This window comes from Agelaius phoeniceus, chromosome 2, assembly GCF_051311805.1.
Source record: "Agelaius phoeniceus isolate bAgePho1 chromosome 2, bAgePho1.hap1, whole genome shotgun sequence".
NCBI classification, from domain to species: Eukaryota; Metazoa; Chordata; class Aves; order Passeriformes; family Icteridae; genus Agelaius; species Agelaius phoeniceus.
In genome coordinates this window covers 106,961,096-106,980,298 of record NC_135266.1, presented here as the reverse complement: position 1 = coordinate 106,980,298, position 19,203 = coordinate 106,961,096, and the positions used below count along the sequence as shown (strand labels likewise).

Here is a 19,203-nt window from a genome sequence, read left to right as displayed (position 1 = left end):
TCTCATGGCTGATGAGGGCATTTCTGTCTTGTACTTGAATTTAGCTTGAATCTGTGGCTCATATCAGCGTGGGTTTTAGAGGTGCCAGTTAACAGTTCTCTGAGCTTCCTGCTGTGGATCTTACATAAATGGCATCAGCCTGGCAGCAGAGTATGGGGCAGGGTGCTGAGAGAGGCAGAGCATTTCTCATGTGAGTGTAGCTTGTCTTAGCAAATTTATTTTATTCCAGTTCCCTCCCACTCATGATCTGATGTTGAGCTTTCATTCATTAGCTTGTCTCTTCTGGCTTTTTCAGGAGGTGATTATAAGTATAAATTTTCTCATGCTTACCCTGGTACTCATTAGGACTAGGGAGGGGAAGGCCTTACCTTAGGTTTTGTGTGGCTTCAGACTGGCAAGGGGGAATGGTCATGGAGTGGGGGACAAGACAGATCAGTTTTTCTTCCTTCATGGGCCTCCTTTGAGGACAAATGCTGTGGGGGCCCTGTGGTTTCCATGCTATGAAATGGGAAGGAAAAAATGGAAAAGGAAGTATGAAGATGCTTTGTTGCCTGATTTTTAGCAGGGACTTATAGAGCAATGAATTTTTGCATACCCAGAAATTAGAATGATTTAGGTTGAAAAGAACCTTAAAGATTAACTACTTCCAACCCCTGTGCTGTGGACAGGTGCACTTTCCACTAGTTTAGGTTGCTCAGAACTCCATCTGGCCTTGAATATTCCCAAGGATGGGGCATCCCCAGCTTCTCTGGACAACCTGTGCCAGGGTCTCACCACGCTCACAGTAAATTAGAGTACTTCCTGTTGCCCCTTTCTGTCAGATTTAAACAAGCAAGTGTGTTGTCAGCCTGTTCTTAGTTTTTTGTCCCTTCAGGATTCTCTGGAATGTTCACTATCAAAAGTAAGAGCTGTAATTAGAGAAGCAAAAGAAAAAAAAAAGAGAAGACAGTGTCCATTTTCTAAACCTCTGGGTATGCTCCATAAAAGGGAAGTTGAATGTCCAGTCAGGCCTGGATAATTTCTCTCCTGCCCTACCCCCTTCTTTCCTCTCCGCATTCAAAGTGCAGGAGGTCACTTTTTTTGGTTGGAAAGCATGTTTGCATTAGGTCATGAGATGGTGTGAAAAGAAAACATGGGTAGTGTTCCCAACACAAGGTAGGGATGGGGCAGTGTATTTTAATGAGAAAGATTAGTCATGCTTTACAAATAGTTTTACTAAATTTTTTTATCTATATTTTTAGATTGACTTTCTGCTCAGCATTTAATTTTTCATCATGTAATTTGTTTTAGTAATATTCTTCAGTACTCAGAAATTCTGTGTTCATTTTTCAGCATGGAAAAAGCAATTGCCATCTGCAAAGTGGTATGAAATAGCTGATAACAAGCTGTTGGCTTCATAAACGTCTTGCCCAAGCATTGACACTTGCAGCCAAATGCCTTTAGCTGTTCCAAAGTGCTTTCTTTTAGAAATTCTGACCATGACAGGCAATAAGTTCGTGAGAAATGGTGTGACACCAGGCAAGTACATGGATTTGGGCAGAAACCTTGCTAGAAAGAATCTCTGGCAGTAGTTTGTGTCCTCTCCTTTGTTAACTTACATTCCAGAATGAAGTAACATTATGACTTGATATACTGCTCTGTTATCTACAGCTGAAAACGGATTGAGGAGAATTTAGGATAAAGGATCGCTGCACTAGTTGGAATTTAGATGAACAGAAGACATGAGCATGCATGCCCCCAAATATGGTGCCTTTATTTCTTTGTAAGTGAAGGCAATTAGAGGCAAATTGATTCAGAGTTGTAATATAAGTTACCAGTTGACAGTAGAAAAAAAAAGTAAAGCCCTGGAATTTACTTCTGATGGCTTACTTATTTTAAAACTATTTTGCCTCAGTTTTGGTTTTGGTTTTCTTTTTAAATATTAACTACCATATGTGACTGGCATTCTCCAGGATCAAATTTCCTTGCTAATAAAGGATATGTTTTAATAATCCCAAATTTTGAATACTTGGGTTTATATCCTGTTGTTCTTCCAGTTGGTAGGAATTGCAGTTTAATGCTGGGGTCATGACAATCTCTTGATTTAGAATTAAAGCATGTGGTTGTACTTCAGGGAATATTACAGAGCAGGATGTTTGTTTTTTTCCCATCAATATATTGAATCCAAATGCTATGAATAATTTGGCATGTAAACTTTTTGATCCAGAAGCCACTGGTATAAATTTTTACTTCAAAAAACCCCCAAACAACCAACAGCCCCACCCTATTTGTCTCAGCTTAATTGGGCTTTGATTTTCTGGATTTGGGCATACACTTAAAATCTTTGATTTGATCTTCTTTTTTTTAATTTGAAAATAATTTGTCTTCCTTGGTTTCTTTCTATAGAACAAATGCAGTTCCCTGTAGTTACTGCAGCTTCTTTGCTGTCCCAGTTCTCTTGGCTCTTGCTGTCACATGAACAGATCTTTTTCCTGTACACACTGAGACCAGCTAAATATTTGGCCTCAGTGATATCTTTAGGAAACATTTTATTATCAGAGAAAAGGGGTTACTACACTCCAGGTTAGCACATCCTTCCACCTGTTCTGATATTATTGTAATATTACTATTATCTCACTCTCCTGGCAAGCTGATTTGCCATAGTGAGTGTTTGCTATGTATTAAATATGTAGACTGCTTTAAAAGCATTTATAATAATAAGTTATTCTGACATGTATTAAGGAATTATTTATGCAGGCAGGATAGGTGATAAAATGGAGAATGTTTTAGATTGTGAAATTTCCATGCGGTGCTTAGTTAAAAGCTTATTTTGTGTTGGTGCATGTACAGGATGCTTTAGAGGTGAGGACTGTATGCTATGCTGTGTTCACTTTATCAGTTCTTTGTTTTGATGTGCAAGTCCTTTTGTGGAACTCAGTACCTTATCTTAGGGATTGACCCACCTTATTTTGAAGATTTTAGGGTTAGTTCTGGTCAAGGGTTATGTCTATTGCATTAAATTGAGCTTTTTCAAAAGCAGCAAGGATTTCCCTAGTTTTGGAGAACTTTAGTAGCCTTTGTAGTTATTTGTTCTGAGTAATTCTACTTCCATTGGTAGGCAGTTGTTCAAGCTAAGTTGCTCAAGCTAACTTTGGCTAAAACTCTGCCAAAGTTGTAGTGTAAATTTGGGTAATGCAGTAATGTACTATGTTCTTTATAATAGTGCCTATGTACTTCAGATTGAATAAAAATAGTATTCAGTGGTTAATAATTTGTTTTATGCATGTGAACTATCAGTGATATTGAAGCATCTTTATAAAATGTATCTAAAAATTGAAATTCCATTTGTTTTAATAGAAAACTTTAAGAAAACAGCAAGAAAAATACAACTTTTGCAGTTTGTTTCTTTGTTTTGTTGTTATATTATGCTTTAAGTATATCTAAATGGGAGACTGATTTTGTTCTTAAATTAGGATGGTTTGATGCTGAATTAGAGTGGCACTTGAAGTGCAGCCTTTTCTGTGAGCAGTGTTAATAACTGGCAGGTATTTTGCAATGTGGACTAGAAGAGCAAGTTAAATTCAGAGATTTACATGGCTAGAAGTATTTCCTAGGTATTATGTGGAACACATGGAATTCAGTGTGCACTTTTGCATCTGAAGTAAACCATATTTTACATATAAAAAGCATTATGCCTCCTGGATTTACACAGGAGTGACTAAACAAGTCTGCTGTCTGATGAGCATATGCAATAGTTTGTCATCAAGTAATTCCAGTTTGACCAGTATCAGACATCTGTGGTGCCTTTGAATGATACTTTGTTCTAAACACAAGTGGATATTTCATGGGGTTTAATTTCACAAGTATTTGCCAACTATCTACTCAGGAGTAGATACCCAATCTCTGCAGCATTGGTGTAACCTGTGATTTAATCTATGGTATTTGTATTTCAGTTTATTTGTTTTTCATCATGCAGGCAGAAAGTATTTCTTCTCTTCTGGAAAGCAGCAAAAGAATGCCATAGTCACATGAACTGTACTTCAAAGCTGGGTAGGAACAAGAGCAGGCTATTTTACTTGTGTCAAGAGAAATAAGAAAGGTTAATTTAGACCTTGGAAGTTGAGTCTTCAGGAAAAAATAAGCTTAAAAAAGGTGCTAAGTAGTGTGTAGGCTCACAAGAAATTCTTCTAGAGGTACAGAGGAATACTAATTTCAATAAAATAATGCATATTGTTGCAGGGTGTTACTTAAGGCTTTGTAAGTCTCCAGAGAAACATTTCTGTGCTAAATGCATCTCTGCTTGTCCAGTTGTCAATGCAGGCCCTCTTCAAGACAAACAGTATCATCTAGATACGATTTCAGGGAACCTTTCGTTTCTGAAATGGAATTTTCTTCTCAGAAAACCGCATTATTTTGTAACATTGACAAGTAAAAGGCATGCAGCATTACCTTGGTAGTACTGCAAGTAACCTTATATATTATTATGACTCAGGTTATTGGGTAACATTTCTGTGCAGTAGATTTCTGTTTCCACTTTGTTAAATATTTTTATTCTTCACATACAGGAACATAGGAATCTGCCTTTCATGCGTGAATTGAGGTACCTGTTTGCACTTCTAGTTGGTTCAAAGAGAAAATATGTTGATCCATCAAGAGCAGTTGAAATCCTTAAAGATGCTTTTAAATCAAATGATTCCCAACAGGTAAATTCCATGTATTTTTAAGTAATTTTGTGCATGTTTTTATATAGCCATATTATACCACTTTCCATGTAATAAGAAATACTTACTGTGGACAACAGAATTTCAAAATGTCTGCAGAAAAGCAGCTTCTAATTATCACAGTCTTTGAACTTATGTGGTTTCTGGTTACATTTATTAGAAAGATGAAAAAAAATTCCATACAACAGGACTATTTTATTCAATACACTTTCTTTCTATTATTTTAGAAATGGACTAATAGTTAAACATTCTTGCTTTTAGGACTTAGTTTAGCTTCTAAGTCTGGGACTTTTTGAAGGAGAAATACTATTCTGATCTAACAGTATACCCAGGGCTGTACTGTTAATGTACAATGCCTTTATACTGTTTGTTTGGTTTGGCTGATCTAAATATTAATATTCAGGATTATTACTCAAGTCTTAATGTGTATATTCTGCTTTTTTTTGAGAAATATCCTATTTCTTCAGATGCTTTGTTTCATAACATGAGGTTATGTGGCTGAGGTGTTTAATTACAATAGCACACAGAATTTTGTGCTTGATGAAAGTAATATTAGTCACCACTTGCTAGATACCAAAGGGCTTGAACAATGGGATTCAAGAGATGCCTTTGGACTAGCGTGGTGTGAAAGCTGAGCCCAAGTAACAAGGATCACAGGACAGTGTCACTGCTGAGGAACACCAGAGCCACTCATAAAAAAAAACAATCATGGCATAGTCTTAGACATTGTGTGATTCTGGAACACTGGTGGAGGGGGAAGGGAATTCTGCTAAACTGCTCTTGTAAGGTGACACTTCGTTGTGTTCTGTTGCAAATGTGTACTGATCACTTTATTTTTTAACAGCAAGACGTTAGTGAATTTACACACAAATTATTAGATTGGCTAGAAGATGCCTTCCAAATTAAAGCTGAAGAAGAGAGGTAAGATTTTTTCTTAGCTCTGCATGTTGAACATTTTAGATGAGAGAAAAGCAAACCAAATGGCCAAAAATGCAATTCTCCGTATGGCTGAAAAAAATTTAACTCTGTAACTTGTTGTAGTTCAGGTATGATTTTTTCCATACATATCAATACTTTTGGGTTTTTTCCACAAATTGTCTTTTTTCACTCTCTTACTTCATATTAGAAATCTAGCTCCATGAGGTCCAGAGTATATAAAGAGTAAAATAGAGAGGTGTTTTGTAGGTAGTCAATTAGGCTTTTTTTATTTTAATGCCATTCTGCTTTTCGATCCTGTAATTAAAGTACTTCAAAACCTTGCTCCTCTTTCTCATCTCAGAAGAAAATACACATTGTTTGTATTAGTGAGCATCTGGAAACTCTTTTGAACACATGATTTTTTTCTATAATGTTTCAAGAAACAGTTTTTACAAGGGTTTTGTACAGTTTAAACTGTATTGTTATTTAATCTGGTTTGCATAGATTGTCTTAAAATGAACCGCTTCTGAAAATTAGTTTTCAGAATATAGTTTTCCCTGCAAGTATCTGAATCATTGTTATCGTCATTAGAGGAAAGTACAAAAATAAAATAACAGTAAAATGGGCATCATTTCTATAATGAATTCAGAAGTTTTTAAACTTCTGCATTCATTCATTCTGAACTCTGAATTTGAGAAGAATTCATAGTTTTATAAATCAAAGATTGTAGCTTTGACTTGGATTTTTTTGCGCTAACACAGCTTCTGTTCTTTTAGGGATGGAGAGAAACCAAAGAACCCAATGGTGGAGCTGTTTTATGGACGATTTCTAGCAGTAGGTGTACTTGAAGGTATGCATCAGAATTTACTTGGACTTCTCTGGTCATGTCTGATCTGTGCTTGTCCAAGCACAAGGGTGACTGATGCATTTTTAGGATTCTAGCTGCTTCTGCAGAAGCAGATATGGAGAACACACATATATAAATTTGTCTGTGACAAATGGTTGGTGAGGTATGAGACTGAGGAGAAATGCAGTGAGCTGTAGGGATCCACAAAAACTGTTTTCATAACCTTCAGGAGCTGAGTGTATGTTCTCAGTGCAGCAGGAGTTGGGGTGAGAGGGAAGTTAAGGAGTTAGTGCTGAGGGAGATGCTTGGAAGAAATTATTGGGGCACTGTTACCATTTACCAGAATGCAAGATACTGCGTTTCACTGAGCTGTTCTCTCATGCTCCCTCTGATTCATTTAATGCAATTTAAACCTTCAGTTACAGCATTTCCTTATGCACAATGTCTTATATGGAAAACTCACCCTCCTACAAGTGCAGTTTGTTGGAAAACAAGTCAGTAGAAACCTGCTCAAGGGCAGTGTTAGAGAGAGCGCTAAGGAGGAAGACACTGTACAACAAGTTTCCCTTTACCTTGTTTTTGTGCAATTAGTAGATCTACAGAATTGTACTGTTCTCTATTTCCAAAAGGCTATGAAAGTATTTTTGAGTCATTTTAATGTTGGTGATTCTGCCTCCCATCCAAGTAAATCACTTTTGCATTTGAATGAAGTAGGTGTAGTCTTTTAAGTGGCTTCCAGGTTATTCTGTGACCTTGAACATGTTTCTGTTGAGTTGTTGTCAGATTTCAGAACCATTCTGCAGATTTCTTGCTAGTAGCATTCTTGCTTCTTTATATTTAGCTACTTTCATCCCTTTTATTCTCATTTTAACAGAGGAGATTTGTAAAAATCAAACAAATGAGAAGAAACTAGGGGATGCAAGACTTGTTACTGACTTTAGGTTGAAATAAATTGAATTTCTAGGTTGAAAACACTTGTCCTCCATATTTGTCCTCAGTTTTGCACTTACATCTTTATACAGTGTTACCAAATTATAATCTTGTTTTCAGGACAGAAATGAATGTTCTCTTTTGTGGCTTATTTTTGCAAAATGTACTTATACAAAGGGCTCTTTCATACCAGTAATTCCACTGACTTTGCTGATACAATATACATTTGTATTATGAAGCTCCTATTTGCAGGGGAGGACTTTGATTTATATGTGTAAAACTTCCCATATGTCTGTGGTACCAAGTAACTTTCAGTTTTGCTTATTACCAAAAGATGCTAAAAAATATAAACGTGGGCTGAAGAGGAAAATACAGTAATTTTCAATATTGCTTGAGCAACATTTTTGAATAAATTGTCTTTTAACATGTCATTAAATTCAATAAGAAAATGTGGATGTTGTTTAGTAGACTAGATCAATTGACTTAGGATAGATAGGGTTTTTTTCAAGGTAAATTTTTTGTTCTAAAACATTAACTGTTTAATTTTTCATGTGAAGGTAAAAAATTTGAAAACACAGAAATGTTTGGCCAGTATCCACTACAGGTTAATGGCTTTAAAGATCTGCATGAGTGCCTAGAAGCTGCAATGATTGAAGGGGAAATTGAATCTCTCCATTCAGAAAACTCTGCAAAGTCTGGTCAGGAGGTGAGTTAAGTGCTCCTGTGCACTTCTCTTGGGATGTTATTGTATTTTTATTTGTCTTTGGGTTTCATGTCTGGTTTTTATGGTTCATGGCACCTGCTGTATAGATGGGAATCCCCTTTGCCTGTAAAGGCTGAGCTACTTTCTCTTTGCACAGCTGTTCATGTTTCATCACAGTTATAGTAAAGATGTGAAATCTTGGAGGTTTTTTCCTACTTATGTAAAAGGTTCAGGTGTAATTTCTTCCTTGATGTCAATCTTCTGCAGTAATGCAATTTTGCTTCCTTTAATGTCAGAGTACACATGGGGTTAAATTGTGAAGCCTAGTGACACACACTGAAATCATCCTCCAGTCTGAAGTTCTGGTAACAATTCTGTGTTTTACAACAAATGTTTTATGGCCTCTCTTCTACAATGAGCATATTTCCTGAAATGTAATTTGAAGAAAACAAAATCTCATTAATTTCTTGGTGCAATCCCAAGTTTAGTTTTTCCATGCTCTTGTTGTACCTACTACAAGAGCATAATTGTTCATCTTCTGAACTAAAGGTTGTCTTGCAGTGATAACCTGTGTGTGTATTCATGCATAAAATACCAGTTCTGTTATAAATGCTTGACTAGAAATGTCAGATTTGTGTGTTGTGAGTTTGTTTTGGTTTTGAGACTTTTTTAACTTGTAATATTGGGAAACTGGGAAACAGCAGGATAGTGATGTACAGATCTATACCGTTAAACTTGGAGTTCTGTGAAATTGTCAGCTTTGCTTCTTAGCATGTGGAAATAGAAGTGAAATAGTCATATGACAGATTGACAATGGTGGAAAAACAAGAAAAGTAACGTGTTAAGTCCTACTCTAGAAAAACCATTGCTTCGTTATTACTAGGGCCAAGTAAATTGGTTATGTTTCACTGAAATAATCCATAGTGATCTTGCTTCATTTAGTAAGAAGCAATAATATGTGTTTAAAGCAATAATATGTGTTTAAATATATTGCCTGAAAGATGTCACAGTGCATTGGAAGGTTTGGAGGTACTAAAGGACTCTGAATTTCTTGTAGCTTTAACATGGTCTGTCTCAACTGAACAAAGACTTCAAGAAACTTTTCTCTGAGTTGATTGATATCAAAGCTTAAAGAGAATAATAATGTGGTACTCAAAGATCCTCAAAGTAACATTCTGTTTTTTTTTCCTTTTTCCTACCATTGACTGTAATGGGGTATTTAGCTTGATTGCTCTTAGTATTAGTATTAATATTAGCATTGTTATCATGATGCCTAAAAGCCTCAGTTACAGAGCAGAGTGTCAGCTAGTGAGCTAATGTAGGAACAGAAAAAGGAGATCTTCTCTGTCCTGAGGAACTTAAATCCTGTTTCAAGAGAATTTTAGCCATGAGCACTGGAAGAAAAGGCTGTTTGCCAGTTATTATATGAAAAGACTATTCAAGACATTTGGCTGGATAGGAGAACTTGTAGTGAGCCCTGAGTCAAATGCCACATCTGGGCTATGGCACTGATGACAAATATGTCAAAGGTGTCTGCAGCAATCAGAAAAACTTCAGGTGGTGGTTAGACACCCAAAACTTATTTAAATGGGTAGACTGTCGTTGTTATGTGTGAGAATGGAGAGGGGAAAAAAAAGATCATACTTCAGTGCTGGAACTGGAGCTGGATTTGTATTGTAATTGAGAAACAATGTATGTAAAAAAAGAAATGAGGACTATGGATAGACCTCTGCTGAGTAGTCAAAGACAAATGGGGTAAGATGATGATAGCAGAAGATAGTAAGATGATTAAAGACATGAGTAGGAACTTTAAGCTGTTAGTACCCAGGAAATGTCAAAAACTCACTGATCCTGTTTCACAGGGGATTGTTAGGAGCTTTGAATGTTGCTAGGTGAATAAAAGGATCAGGAAGTTGAGTCTGAGAGAACTATAGCAGGAAGAGCACTTGATAACAGTGTGAACAACCCTTTCAATATCATTGAGGAGTTAAGGGAACAGGACTGTTGGCAAGGCAGGTAGGCTCAAGCATGAGCTGACTTCTGCATGAGCAAAATAAATGTGAGTGGAATAAGTATTTCTGCCTCCTCTGCTGGAACACAGATAGCAAAGCTCCTATGCAGCATGGGCAACAAATACTCTGTGTTTACATTGAAGGGAGAGGGTGGTAGCATTGGAAAACTTATGCTGACCCAACCTAAAACCAATTTCTGTCATAGCTGTATCAGTCTGCAGGTACTATGTCATTACTATTGGATTTCTGCTATTGAAAGGCATTAATTTTGGGGATTTCTGTTTCTTCATCCAGCACTGGTTCACAGAGCTTCCTCCTGTCTTAACTTTTGAGCTATCAAGATTTGAGTTTAATCAGGCTTTGGGGAGACCAGAGAAGATACACAACAAATTAGAATTTCCTCCAATTTTGTATCTAGACAGGTACGGTATAATATTATCAACAAAATTCTAGTGTGGATATAAAATAAATCTTGTAAGTTTGTTAAAGTTGATGATGTATTTTATGCTCACTTGAATCATAGTAAATTTATGTTCTATTTACACAAGTTAGAGTTTTCATGGGTTTCATCTGTTTCAGAAAATACACATAGATCACAATTTAAGACATACTGCTGCTTTGTGTCAAAAACCTGTTTCCACTTTCATTTATTGCTCGGTACTTGTGTACACAGGCAAAATACTCTGAAAAATCAGACCCACCATTTATGGGTCACTTTGGGAAACAGGGTGACAAGTTAGATATTTTGTGATGTTGCAGATACTCTTCAGACATGCAGTCAGTTCTCAGCATGAGTGCATGCAGTTTCTCTGTAGAGCAGAAATACCAGGATGGCTTTCAGTAAAGTTATTTATGAACCTAAATAATGAAACAGGAGTATTGCTCTGGGATTGCCACTTAAACTGCTTAACTTAGAATCTCTCTAATAGTGGCTTTCTAATGCATGTTTGTCATCCACAGTATCAACAGAGCTTTTGACACTGAGGAAAAAGCATCTTCTGAAAGTTGTGGAAGGGAAGGCTCATTTTCTTCTCACTTCTCTTTTAGTGCTGAGTATGTTGTAGGTTCTAGAGCGTTGTCAGTTTTTATTAGTATTGAACTGCATGGCTGATGGAGACAGACCTCAGTTTCACTGGTGGGATACTATGGGCTGACACTACTTTCTAAATTTTGTGTTTTACAGGTATATGCACAAAAACAGAGAAATAACAAGAATTAAACGAGATGAAATCAAGAGACTCAAAGAGTACCTCACAGTTTTACAGCAGAGATTAGAACGGTACTATAGATAACTGTGTAAATGCTAATAGTATTATGGGCTACATAGAATAACTCTTTGCAATTATACACTTTGTGTATAGTTATTTACCTGAGATTTCCTTTTTGTATCTCTTTTTTTACCCTTTCTTTGGAAGCTGTGTATAAGTGTTGTAATTCTGATTCATAAAACATGCTAGGAAAGATTTGCTTTAATTAATTGCAGTCAATCAGAAAAAAAAATATAATTTTTTTTTCTTTTTTAATTTTCTTTTTTTTTTGTGTGTGTGTCTGTAAGTCACGGCATTAATACGTTTTGTGGTTAACAGATATTTAAGCTATGGTTCTGGTCCTAAACGATTCCCCTTGGTAGATGTCCTGCAGTATGCCCTGGAGTTTGCCTCCAGCAAGCCGGTGTGCACGTCCCCCGTGGATGACCTGGGTGCCAGTGCCCCCGCCAGCGGCACACTGCCACCACAGCTCCCCCCCAGGTAAGGGCTGCCTCCTGCTCCCCAGGCAGAGACCAGAGCCAGCCAGCCTCTGGGGGACAGGGAGCACGTTCAGCCGCTTTGTGCACCACAACAATAAAACTAACAGTCTCTAGGGGGGGTAGCATAAAGTTTCTGCTCTTTTCTTTCAGCACGGCAGGTTTAAATCAATAAAAATGTTCATGACCTGGGTTTGTCTCATGCACTTAACAAAATGTCTTCACAAGGAGATTACCATTTTCAAGCACAGCCCAATTCCATCTGCAATTCTAAATAGACTGAAGATGCTGGTGAGGTTATTGATTCCCATGTGTATTGTTTAAGAATTTGAATTGGGCAGTGTGTATGTGCTGCATGGCATCAAGGTTTCTGGTGTGCAATTTATCTGTTAGTTTTTGCCTGGGAACTAAGCTCCTTTTCTGCCATGCAGTTTGCATATCTTACCAAATTTGTCAGGAACCTAAATAATCTGACTTCTTAAATGCAGAATAGCTAAAGTACCAGAGAGATCAATGTCCAATAATGTTTTTCTCCCTGTTTAAGTTAGTAACTCAGTGTAGGGGATTGAGTGTATGCTCAGTCAGTTTGCAGATTTAGTGGCTAAGGACTGCGGGGGTGCTGGTCCACAGTGACTGAACATGAGCCAGCTGTGCCAGGTGGCCAATGGCACCTGGCCTGGATCAGCAGTGGTGTGGCAATAGGACCAGGACAGTGACTGTGCCCTGTGCTGGGCACTGCTGAGGTCACACCTCAATCCTGTACTCAGTTTTGGGCTCTTCACTGCAAGAAGAACATTGAGGTGCTGGAGTGTGTCCAGAGAAGGGCCATGGAGCTGGGGAATGGTCTGGAGCACAAGTGTGATGAGGGGGAGCTGGGGGAACTCAGCCTGGAGAAAAGGAGGCTCAGGGGAGAGCTTATCACTCTGTACAACCCCCTGACAGGAGGGTGTAGCCAGGTGGGAACCAGCCTCTTCTCCCAGGTAACAAGTGACAGGACACAAGGAAACAGCCTCAAGTTGCACTAGAGGAGGTTTAGATTGGATACTAAGAAGTATTTGTTCACAGAAGGTGTTGTCAAATATTGGAACAGGCTTCCCAGGGCAGTGGTGGAATCATCACTGGAGGTATTTAAAATAAGTGTAGATGTGGCACTGAGGGACATGGTTTAGTGGTGGACTTGGCAGTACTGGATTAACAGTTGGACATCATCATCTTAGAAGTTTTCTCCAACCTAAATAATTCTTTGGTGATAGAGTACAATTTTGGATAAGTGGACATTTAACAGTTTGTAACATAGCTTTGTATGTTGTATTTGGACAGTAGGGTTCTGTCTTCTGGGTCAGTCAAGGCTGTTAAATTTGTCATTCAGAGAAGTGAAGTACATGAATCTAACAAGGCTTTAAAAAGATGTCCAGTGCCTTACTGGTATAATGCCAGCAGAAATTTGATGATTGATAGGAGAAGACAAACTTTTAAAAGTTACCATTGCTTGCATGAAATGTTTTATCAAAAGTAATAAACTAGTCAAACTCCTGTACAGGAAGTTTGTTCTGTAGAAATGTAAGTCTTGTGGCTTTTTTGTCCAACTGTAGAAACACCACAGCATGTTATATGGAGTGACATTTTCAGCTCTTAATGTTCTCAGAACTTTCTAAACTCCTGAAGAATACAAGTTCCTCAGGCTGTATCATGATACTGTACACAAAGTAAAAATTCAGTGGCATGCAAGAAAGATCTTCACATTCCTCTTATGCAGTGTAATTATATAGAGGTGATCTTGTTGATGGGAAGAGAAAAATCTGTAACAAGTCTTCCTTTTTATTACCCTGCTGCTCTTGCAGAATTCTCCTAAGGTGGCTGCTTTGCAGTTTGTGTTAGAGTGGTTTGGAAGAAATTTAGATGGGTTGGTAGTGCATTTCCAGTGTGGCATAAATATCAGAGGTCCCTTCATTATTGCTGCTCATCTAACGAAAGTTGTAGGTAGGATGTTGGAAAAAGTCTGCTAGGCATAAGACACATGAAGGAAGTTATTAAACTGAGCATTTGTGCTTATTGGATTTTATGGTCATGGGCCATAAGACAAACTACTGTGATTTCCCTCTCTGCCACTTGGCTGTAAATGTTTCAAATCACAGTTATTTACATGTATGACATGATTTGAAATTGTTCAGTAGTGTTTCAAATATACCAAACTTTGTTGTTGTGCTAACATGTAATGCACCACAAAGCTTTCAGAATTTAAATACTAATTCCATATTGCTATTGTAGTTATGTGTTCTGGATTGCACTTTAGGAAATTATTACCTTTAAAATGCCCATTTTCAAATGAAAAGCTTATTTTTATGGTGTAACTTTTAGTCTGTCTACATGATGATTCAATTTTTTTATATTTCATGTTTTGAATGAATGCAGCACAATAGAGCAGCAGGGGCCTTCATCATCAGATGTCCCAAGCACATCTCCTGTACAGAGATCAGTAATACATAAACCATTCACACAATCACGGATTCCCCCTGACCTGCCCATGCATCCAGCACCAAGGCACATCACAGAGGAGGAGCTGTCTGTCCTGGAGGGCTGTTTGCACCGCTGGAGGACTGAAGTTGAGAATGACACAAGAGGTAATGCCACACATTGGGGAGTGCATTTGCTGTAGGAAAAGATTTGTGCACATGGGGGAAATCTTTCATCCCAGGAGGTTTAGCATTTGGCTTGTAGATAGATGTGTGAAATGCACCCCTGTTTGGATTTTCATGAGATAAAGATGTAGTCACATGCAATTATACAGCCTTGTGGAAGAGAGGTTCTTTCTTCTTTGTCTTTCAGATTTACAAGAAAGTATATCTCGAATACATCGGACAATTGAGTTGATGTACTCTGACAAAACAATGGTCCAGGTAAGTACAGTTTTGGCATGATTGAAAATAGATCTTTTTTGGCACTTTTTAAAAATTCTTAGATGTTTGAAAACAGAGCAAGTTTTATGTAGTGTTTTGAGAGCAACTATACCATTATGTAGTGTTTTGAGAAATTTCATTGCAAAGTCATAATGGGTTTTGTAAGCCCTTTAGTTGTGCACAGTCAAATGAAAGACAGCATTACAGTATTTTACAGATGGCATGCTTAAATTCAGGCAACTATGATGAAAAGCCCAAATATCTTCTACCTCTGATCCCCATTTTTTACCTGAATGCAGATTTGCACAACAAAATTTTCTTGACCTGATTTGCCCATTATTACTCAGTAATCTTATGGCTTTAAGGTGGTGAAGTATTAGACACAGGAAAGTACTATTTACTTTGCTGCTTAGTGCCACTGTGTATTGCAACTTCCATGCTAATACAATGAAATTCTGATTTTGATTTGTAGTTAATTTGTAGTGAGTGGTGTTGTTGCTATTGGCTTGGTTTTTGTTTGGTTTTTTTTTGTTTGTTTATAACTTTGTCTAGATTTTGTATCACTCACAACTTTGATTATTAGTCTAAGCTATCTTCTAGCAAATTCTTATTATGTGTAATATGATCAGTGTTTTTAGATCGTTTTGCTGTGGAATTGTTCCTCTGCTGTTTCTTATGTTCACATACTCATCTTCTCTCACTCTGAGAGCTTTTAAGGTTAAGGATTGCTCCCTCTGTTACTTTCTGTTAGTAAAAAGAACTATTTTCATTCCAAGTAAGATCTGTTCAGCTTACAGTTTTTCTTGAGGTATGTTTTCATTTTGTACATGGCTCCTAATAGTTACTGGCAGCTGACCTCTGATGTTAAGAATTTCAGGCAGATTTGCCTAGATGGCTTTCTTTAAGCTTGCTACTAGCAGGCACTTTTTTCCCTTAATACTTGTGTTCTAAGAAGAAGGCCACAGGCTACATGTCATCTAACAGTAAAAATTAATTTGGTAACTTGCATCTGAATAATCTACCTGTGTTGGCTTAGGTGTTGCAGGAAGAAATACTGCGGGATAGCAAAGATACTAGTCAGCTGTCATTACAAAAGAAAAAAGAGATTACTCAGTAAAACACAAAGTAGGTGCTGAACCCATTTGAAATCACAGGCTGGGAGGGAAGCTGCCCTTCTGCAGCTCACCTGGTTTGTCTCTGTTGCTGTTTTGGCACAATAGGAAGGAGGTAGGTACGCAGAGCTGTCTGCTTTTCCCTGCTTCCTCTGTCTCTGGGTGATTTGATAGCTGGGTATTGCCCCATTCCCTGGGAACAGTTTTCCTCTGCAAAATACAACTGCAGGATTGCAGTCTTGAAGTCAAGTTCTATGCACACAAAACTAGACACGTTTTTAAGACAAACATACACTAGGAAACATCCTGCAAATATTATATTTATGAACTATTTGATAAGCTCTTTGTTTTCTCCTTTTGTCCTTTTGGATTCTAAGGAGATACAGTAGTCCATAAAACCTTTGTCAAATTGTCATATGAGATACATTCCTGAAATCTTTATTGTTTCATTCTCCTGAATGAATGTTTTATCAGCTGCTTATTTATTTCCTTTCTTCTGTGAACTTGCTGTTGGGAAAGAGACACAACTTTTTTTTCTGTGGGAGTTTATCTTGGATATAGTAGCTTTGACATATCTGTTCTCTAGCTACATGTGATGGGGTTGGTGAAGCTCTATTCCTGATTTACAAGTAGTAAGTGTGAACTGAGAAATTTAATGCCACCCATGTTTGTGTTGCCTTGTGCTATTAATTACTGTTGATATGATGGCTTATCACAAGAGATGCCTGTTGGCACTGAACTCACCTGTCCCCTGGTCACAGACCTCTGTGGGGAGCCTTCCTGAAAGCTCAGTGTGAGTGACTGACTGACAGCTACTTCTCCTGGCTTGCAAGAAAGGGTGGGGACACTCAAGCTGACCCAGTTTGCATGGTTTTAAGTAAAACTATTTAAATTCAATGGGGATTTTTAGTTCCTGATTTTAGGGTATGATAATTTTGTTTTGACAAAGTCTAAAGAGACCCTTTTTTATTAAATCAGGATCTGCATACGTTTTTGTGCATATGCAGAGGCTTGCAGTCATGTTAAGGAGGCTTTCACACTGGTTTAATAACAGATGTTAAAAACCCCCTAGCATTCAGATTTAAGGACTTGTCAGGATTTCTTCTTGTGTTTGGAAGATTTAGAGTGTGGTCTGGTCTCTGGAAAGACAGGCTGTTTGATTCCAGCTGCGTGCAGTCACTCTGCTTTACAGTTCAAGGGGAGTTGGAAAATCTCCAGCACTTGCATATAGCCTGGAAGAGAATGATCAGGTTAAAAATAATTTCAAGGAGTTTCTCCAGTCACAGATATGTGTGTGTTTGTGATTCTTGCAGTACTCAAATGATTTTGAGTACACAATTTTCAAAAAATGCTGAGTACACCTTGAGTTAAAGAGACTGTTTGTCTTCAGTCCAGATTGTGACACCAGCACAAGCTGGTTTTGGGGTTTTTCATCTCAGCTGAGCTGTTGTCATTGAGACACACTGTGCATAGCAGAGAAGCTCAGCTTTCCCTTTTACGTTGCGTGTGCTATTCTAGCAGGTTAAAATGAGTCAATCACTAAGATGTTCTCAAAAGGCTTGTAAAAAAGAAAGAACTCGTTCATTCTGCTTCTCTCTCTCCTTCAGACTCCCAATTAGGTAGAAACTAAGTTTCTCATTGTTCTTACTTGTTGGTTTACAGATGTAGCCTGGAATTCATTTTCTACTGATCCTAGAAACTGCTATCATCCTTTGCCTCAGGATCTGGAGAGGACCTTTTCAGGTCTTCCATGCTTTATTTAGCTTTTCCTGATACAGTTAAAACACTGGAAAACAGTTGTGTTCCTATTCTACTGTGGGATTTTTTTTTTTTGGATAACTGAAGCAGATACTAATTTAAATAAATTATTTTACTGTCACACAAAAAACACTGAGTTTATTACCTTGAATTTGCATGTGCCTTTCCAGACTTTTTGACAGATTTGCCAGGTTGGAACTGAAGCAAATCAGAGACAGTCAAGGCTGACTTATTTGAGGGTTTTTTTGATAGATACAATGAAGGTAGGAATATTAAGGAATTAAGAAAAGAGGATGAGTGGCAGTAAAGGCAGCAGAGTAGACATATATGTCATATACTAATATTTTTAAGATCTCCTGTAACTAGTAGTGGTAAGTAACATAGTTCCAAGTCCTTATGCTTAGTGAGTTGCTAGCTTTACTTGTTTTTCCTCTGTGTTGTGTTTTGATTCTGATTAACTTTATTCCAGTTACCTTTATTTCATGTAGCAATTATTGGTGGCATACAATAGGAACTAAATACTGTCAGGGAGGTATTGACATTTGTTTTATCTCCTGTTTTGTTTTTTTAAGGTTCCTTATAGGTTGCATGCTGTCCTAGTTCATGAGGGTCAAGCAAATGCAGGACACTACTGGGCATATATTTATGACCACCACCAGAACAGATGGATGAAATATAATGATATTTCTGTGACAAAGTCAACTTGGGAAGAGTTGGAACGGGACTCTTTTGGTGGTTACAGGAATGCCAGTGCATATTGTTTAATGTACATCAATGACAAGGAGCAGTACTTGATACAAGGTAATGTTATCTACACAGATTCTACATGATATAGAGTAGCTGAATACATTGGTTAAACCAACTTCTTTCAGATGGATTTCCAGATTTTTGAAGTGTTTTTAATAGTTATTGAAAGTTTTATTCCTGCTGCCAACTGTTTGATTGTTTTTGGGGGTGGAACAATTGCTGTTCGGCTTATTGATCATAAAGAGAATGCCTGTGTTTCAGCATTATTAAAAATAAAGAACCCTTGTTTGCTAATTTGTAAATATTTTAGAGAAGGGATTGTAGAATTTTGGAGGGTTTATCTCAGTATTAGAAGAGAACTATGGAAATGGAGAAATGAGCCTTTTGACATTAAAATCCTCATGTAGCTGCTTTTTTCCCCATAAGCTTCAGAGCCCTGATACACTCTACTGGAGCGTGGAAACTTGAAAGCTTATTCAGTAAAGTGAAATGTGAATAACTTAGACCTAACAACCACACATCAAACCTGAGTAATACATGGGTTGGGAAATTATTTTCAGGTCATATAGGAGTATGCTGCTATAAGGCTCTGTATGGAAGTGATTAAAGAGAGGACAGCGATCCCTTAACACGAAGTTTTGGATAATGGTAGACAGAGAGCTGTCTGTGAAAGTGTCCAGATATTCAGTAGAAGGTCATGGAAAATATTCAGGTTCCTGTTTTTTCATAGGGCAGAAGGCTCAAGTGCTCATTTGTTCAGTTTTTAAATGACAACCAGTATTACCCTTGACATTCCTAGTGGCCACGTTGGTTGTGCACTTGCAGCCACACCATA

General features: G+C 37.6%; 1 protein-coding gene across 2 annotated transcripts in view; it reads left to right on the top strand.

Moving 5' to 3' along the window:
* USP25 (ubiquitin specific peptidase 25) overlaps positions 1-19,203 on the top strand; it is an 88,968-nt gene that overhangs the window by 49,821 nt on the left and 19,944 nt on the right. For both annotated transcript variants that reach the window (XM_054655086.2, XM_077174501.1), the window contains 10 exons: positions 4,545-4,682; positions 5,545-5,621; positions 6,395-6,468; positions 7,953-8,101; positions 10,405-10,532; positions 11,294-11,389; positions 11,697-11,858; positions 14,267-14,475; positions 14,681-14,751; positions 18,194-18,422. In XM_054655086.2, the coding sequence (XP_054511061.1) occupies positions 4,545-4,682; positions 5,545-5,621; positions 6,395-6,468; positions 7,953-8,101; positions 10,405-10,532; positions 11,294-11,389; positions 11,697-11,858; positions 14,267-14,475; positions 14,681-14,751; positions 18,194-18,422 (1,333 nt within the window). The remainder of the gene's footprint in view (positions 1-4,544; positions 4,683-5,544; positions 5,622-6,394; positions 6,469-7,952; positions 8,102-10,404; positions 10,533-11,293; positions 11,390-11,696; positions 11,859-14,266; positions 14,476-14,680; positions 14,752-18,193; positions 18,423-19,203) is intronic.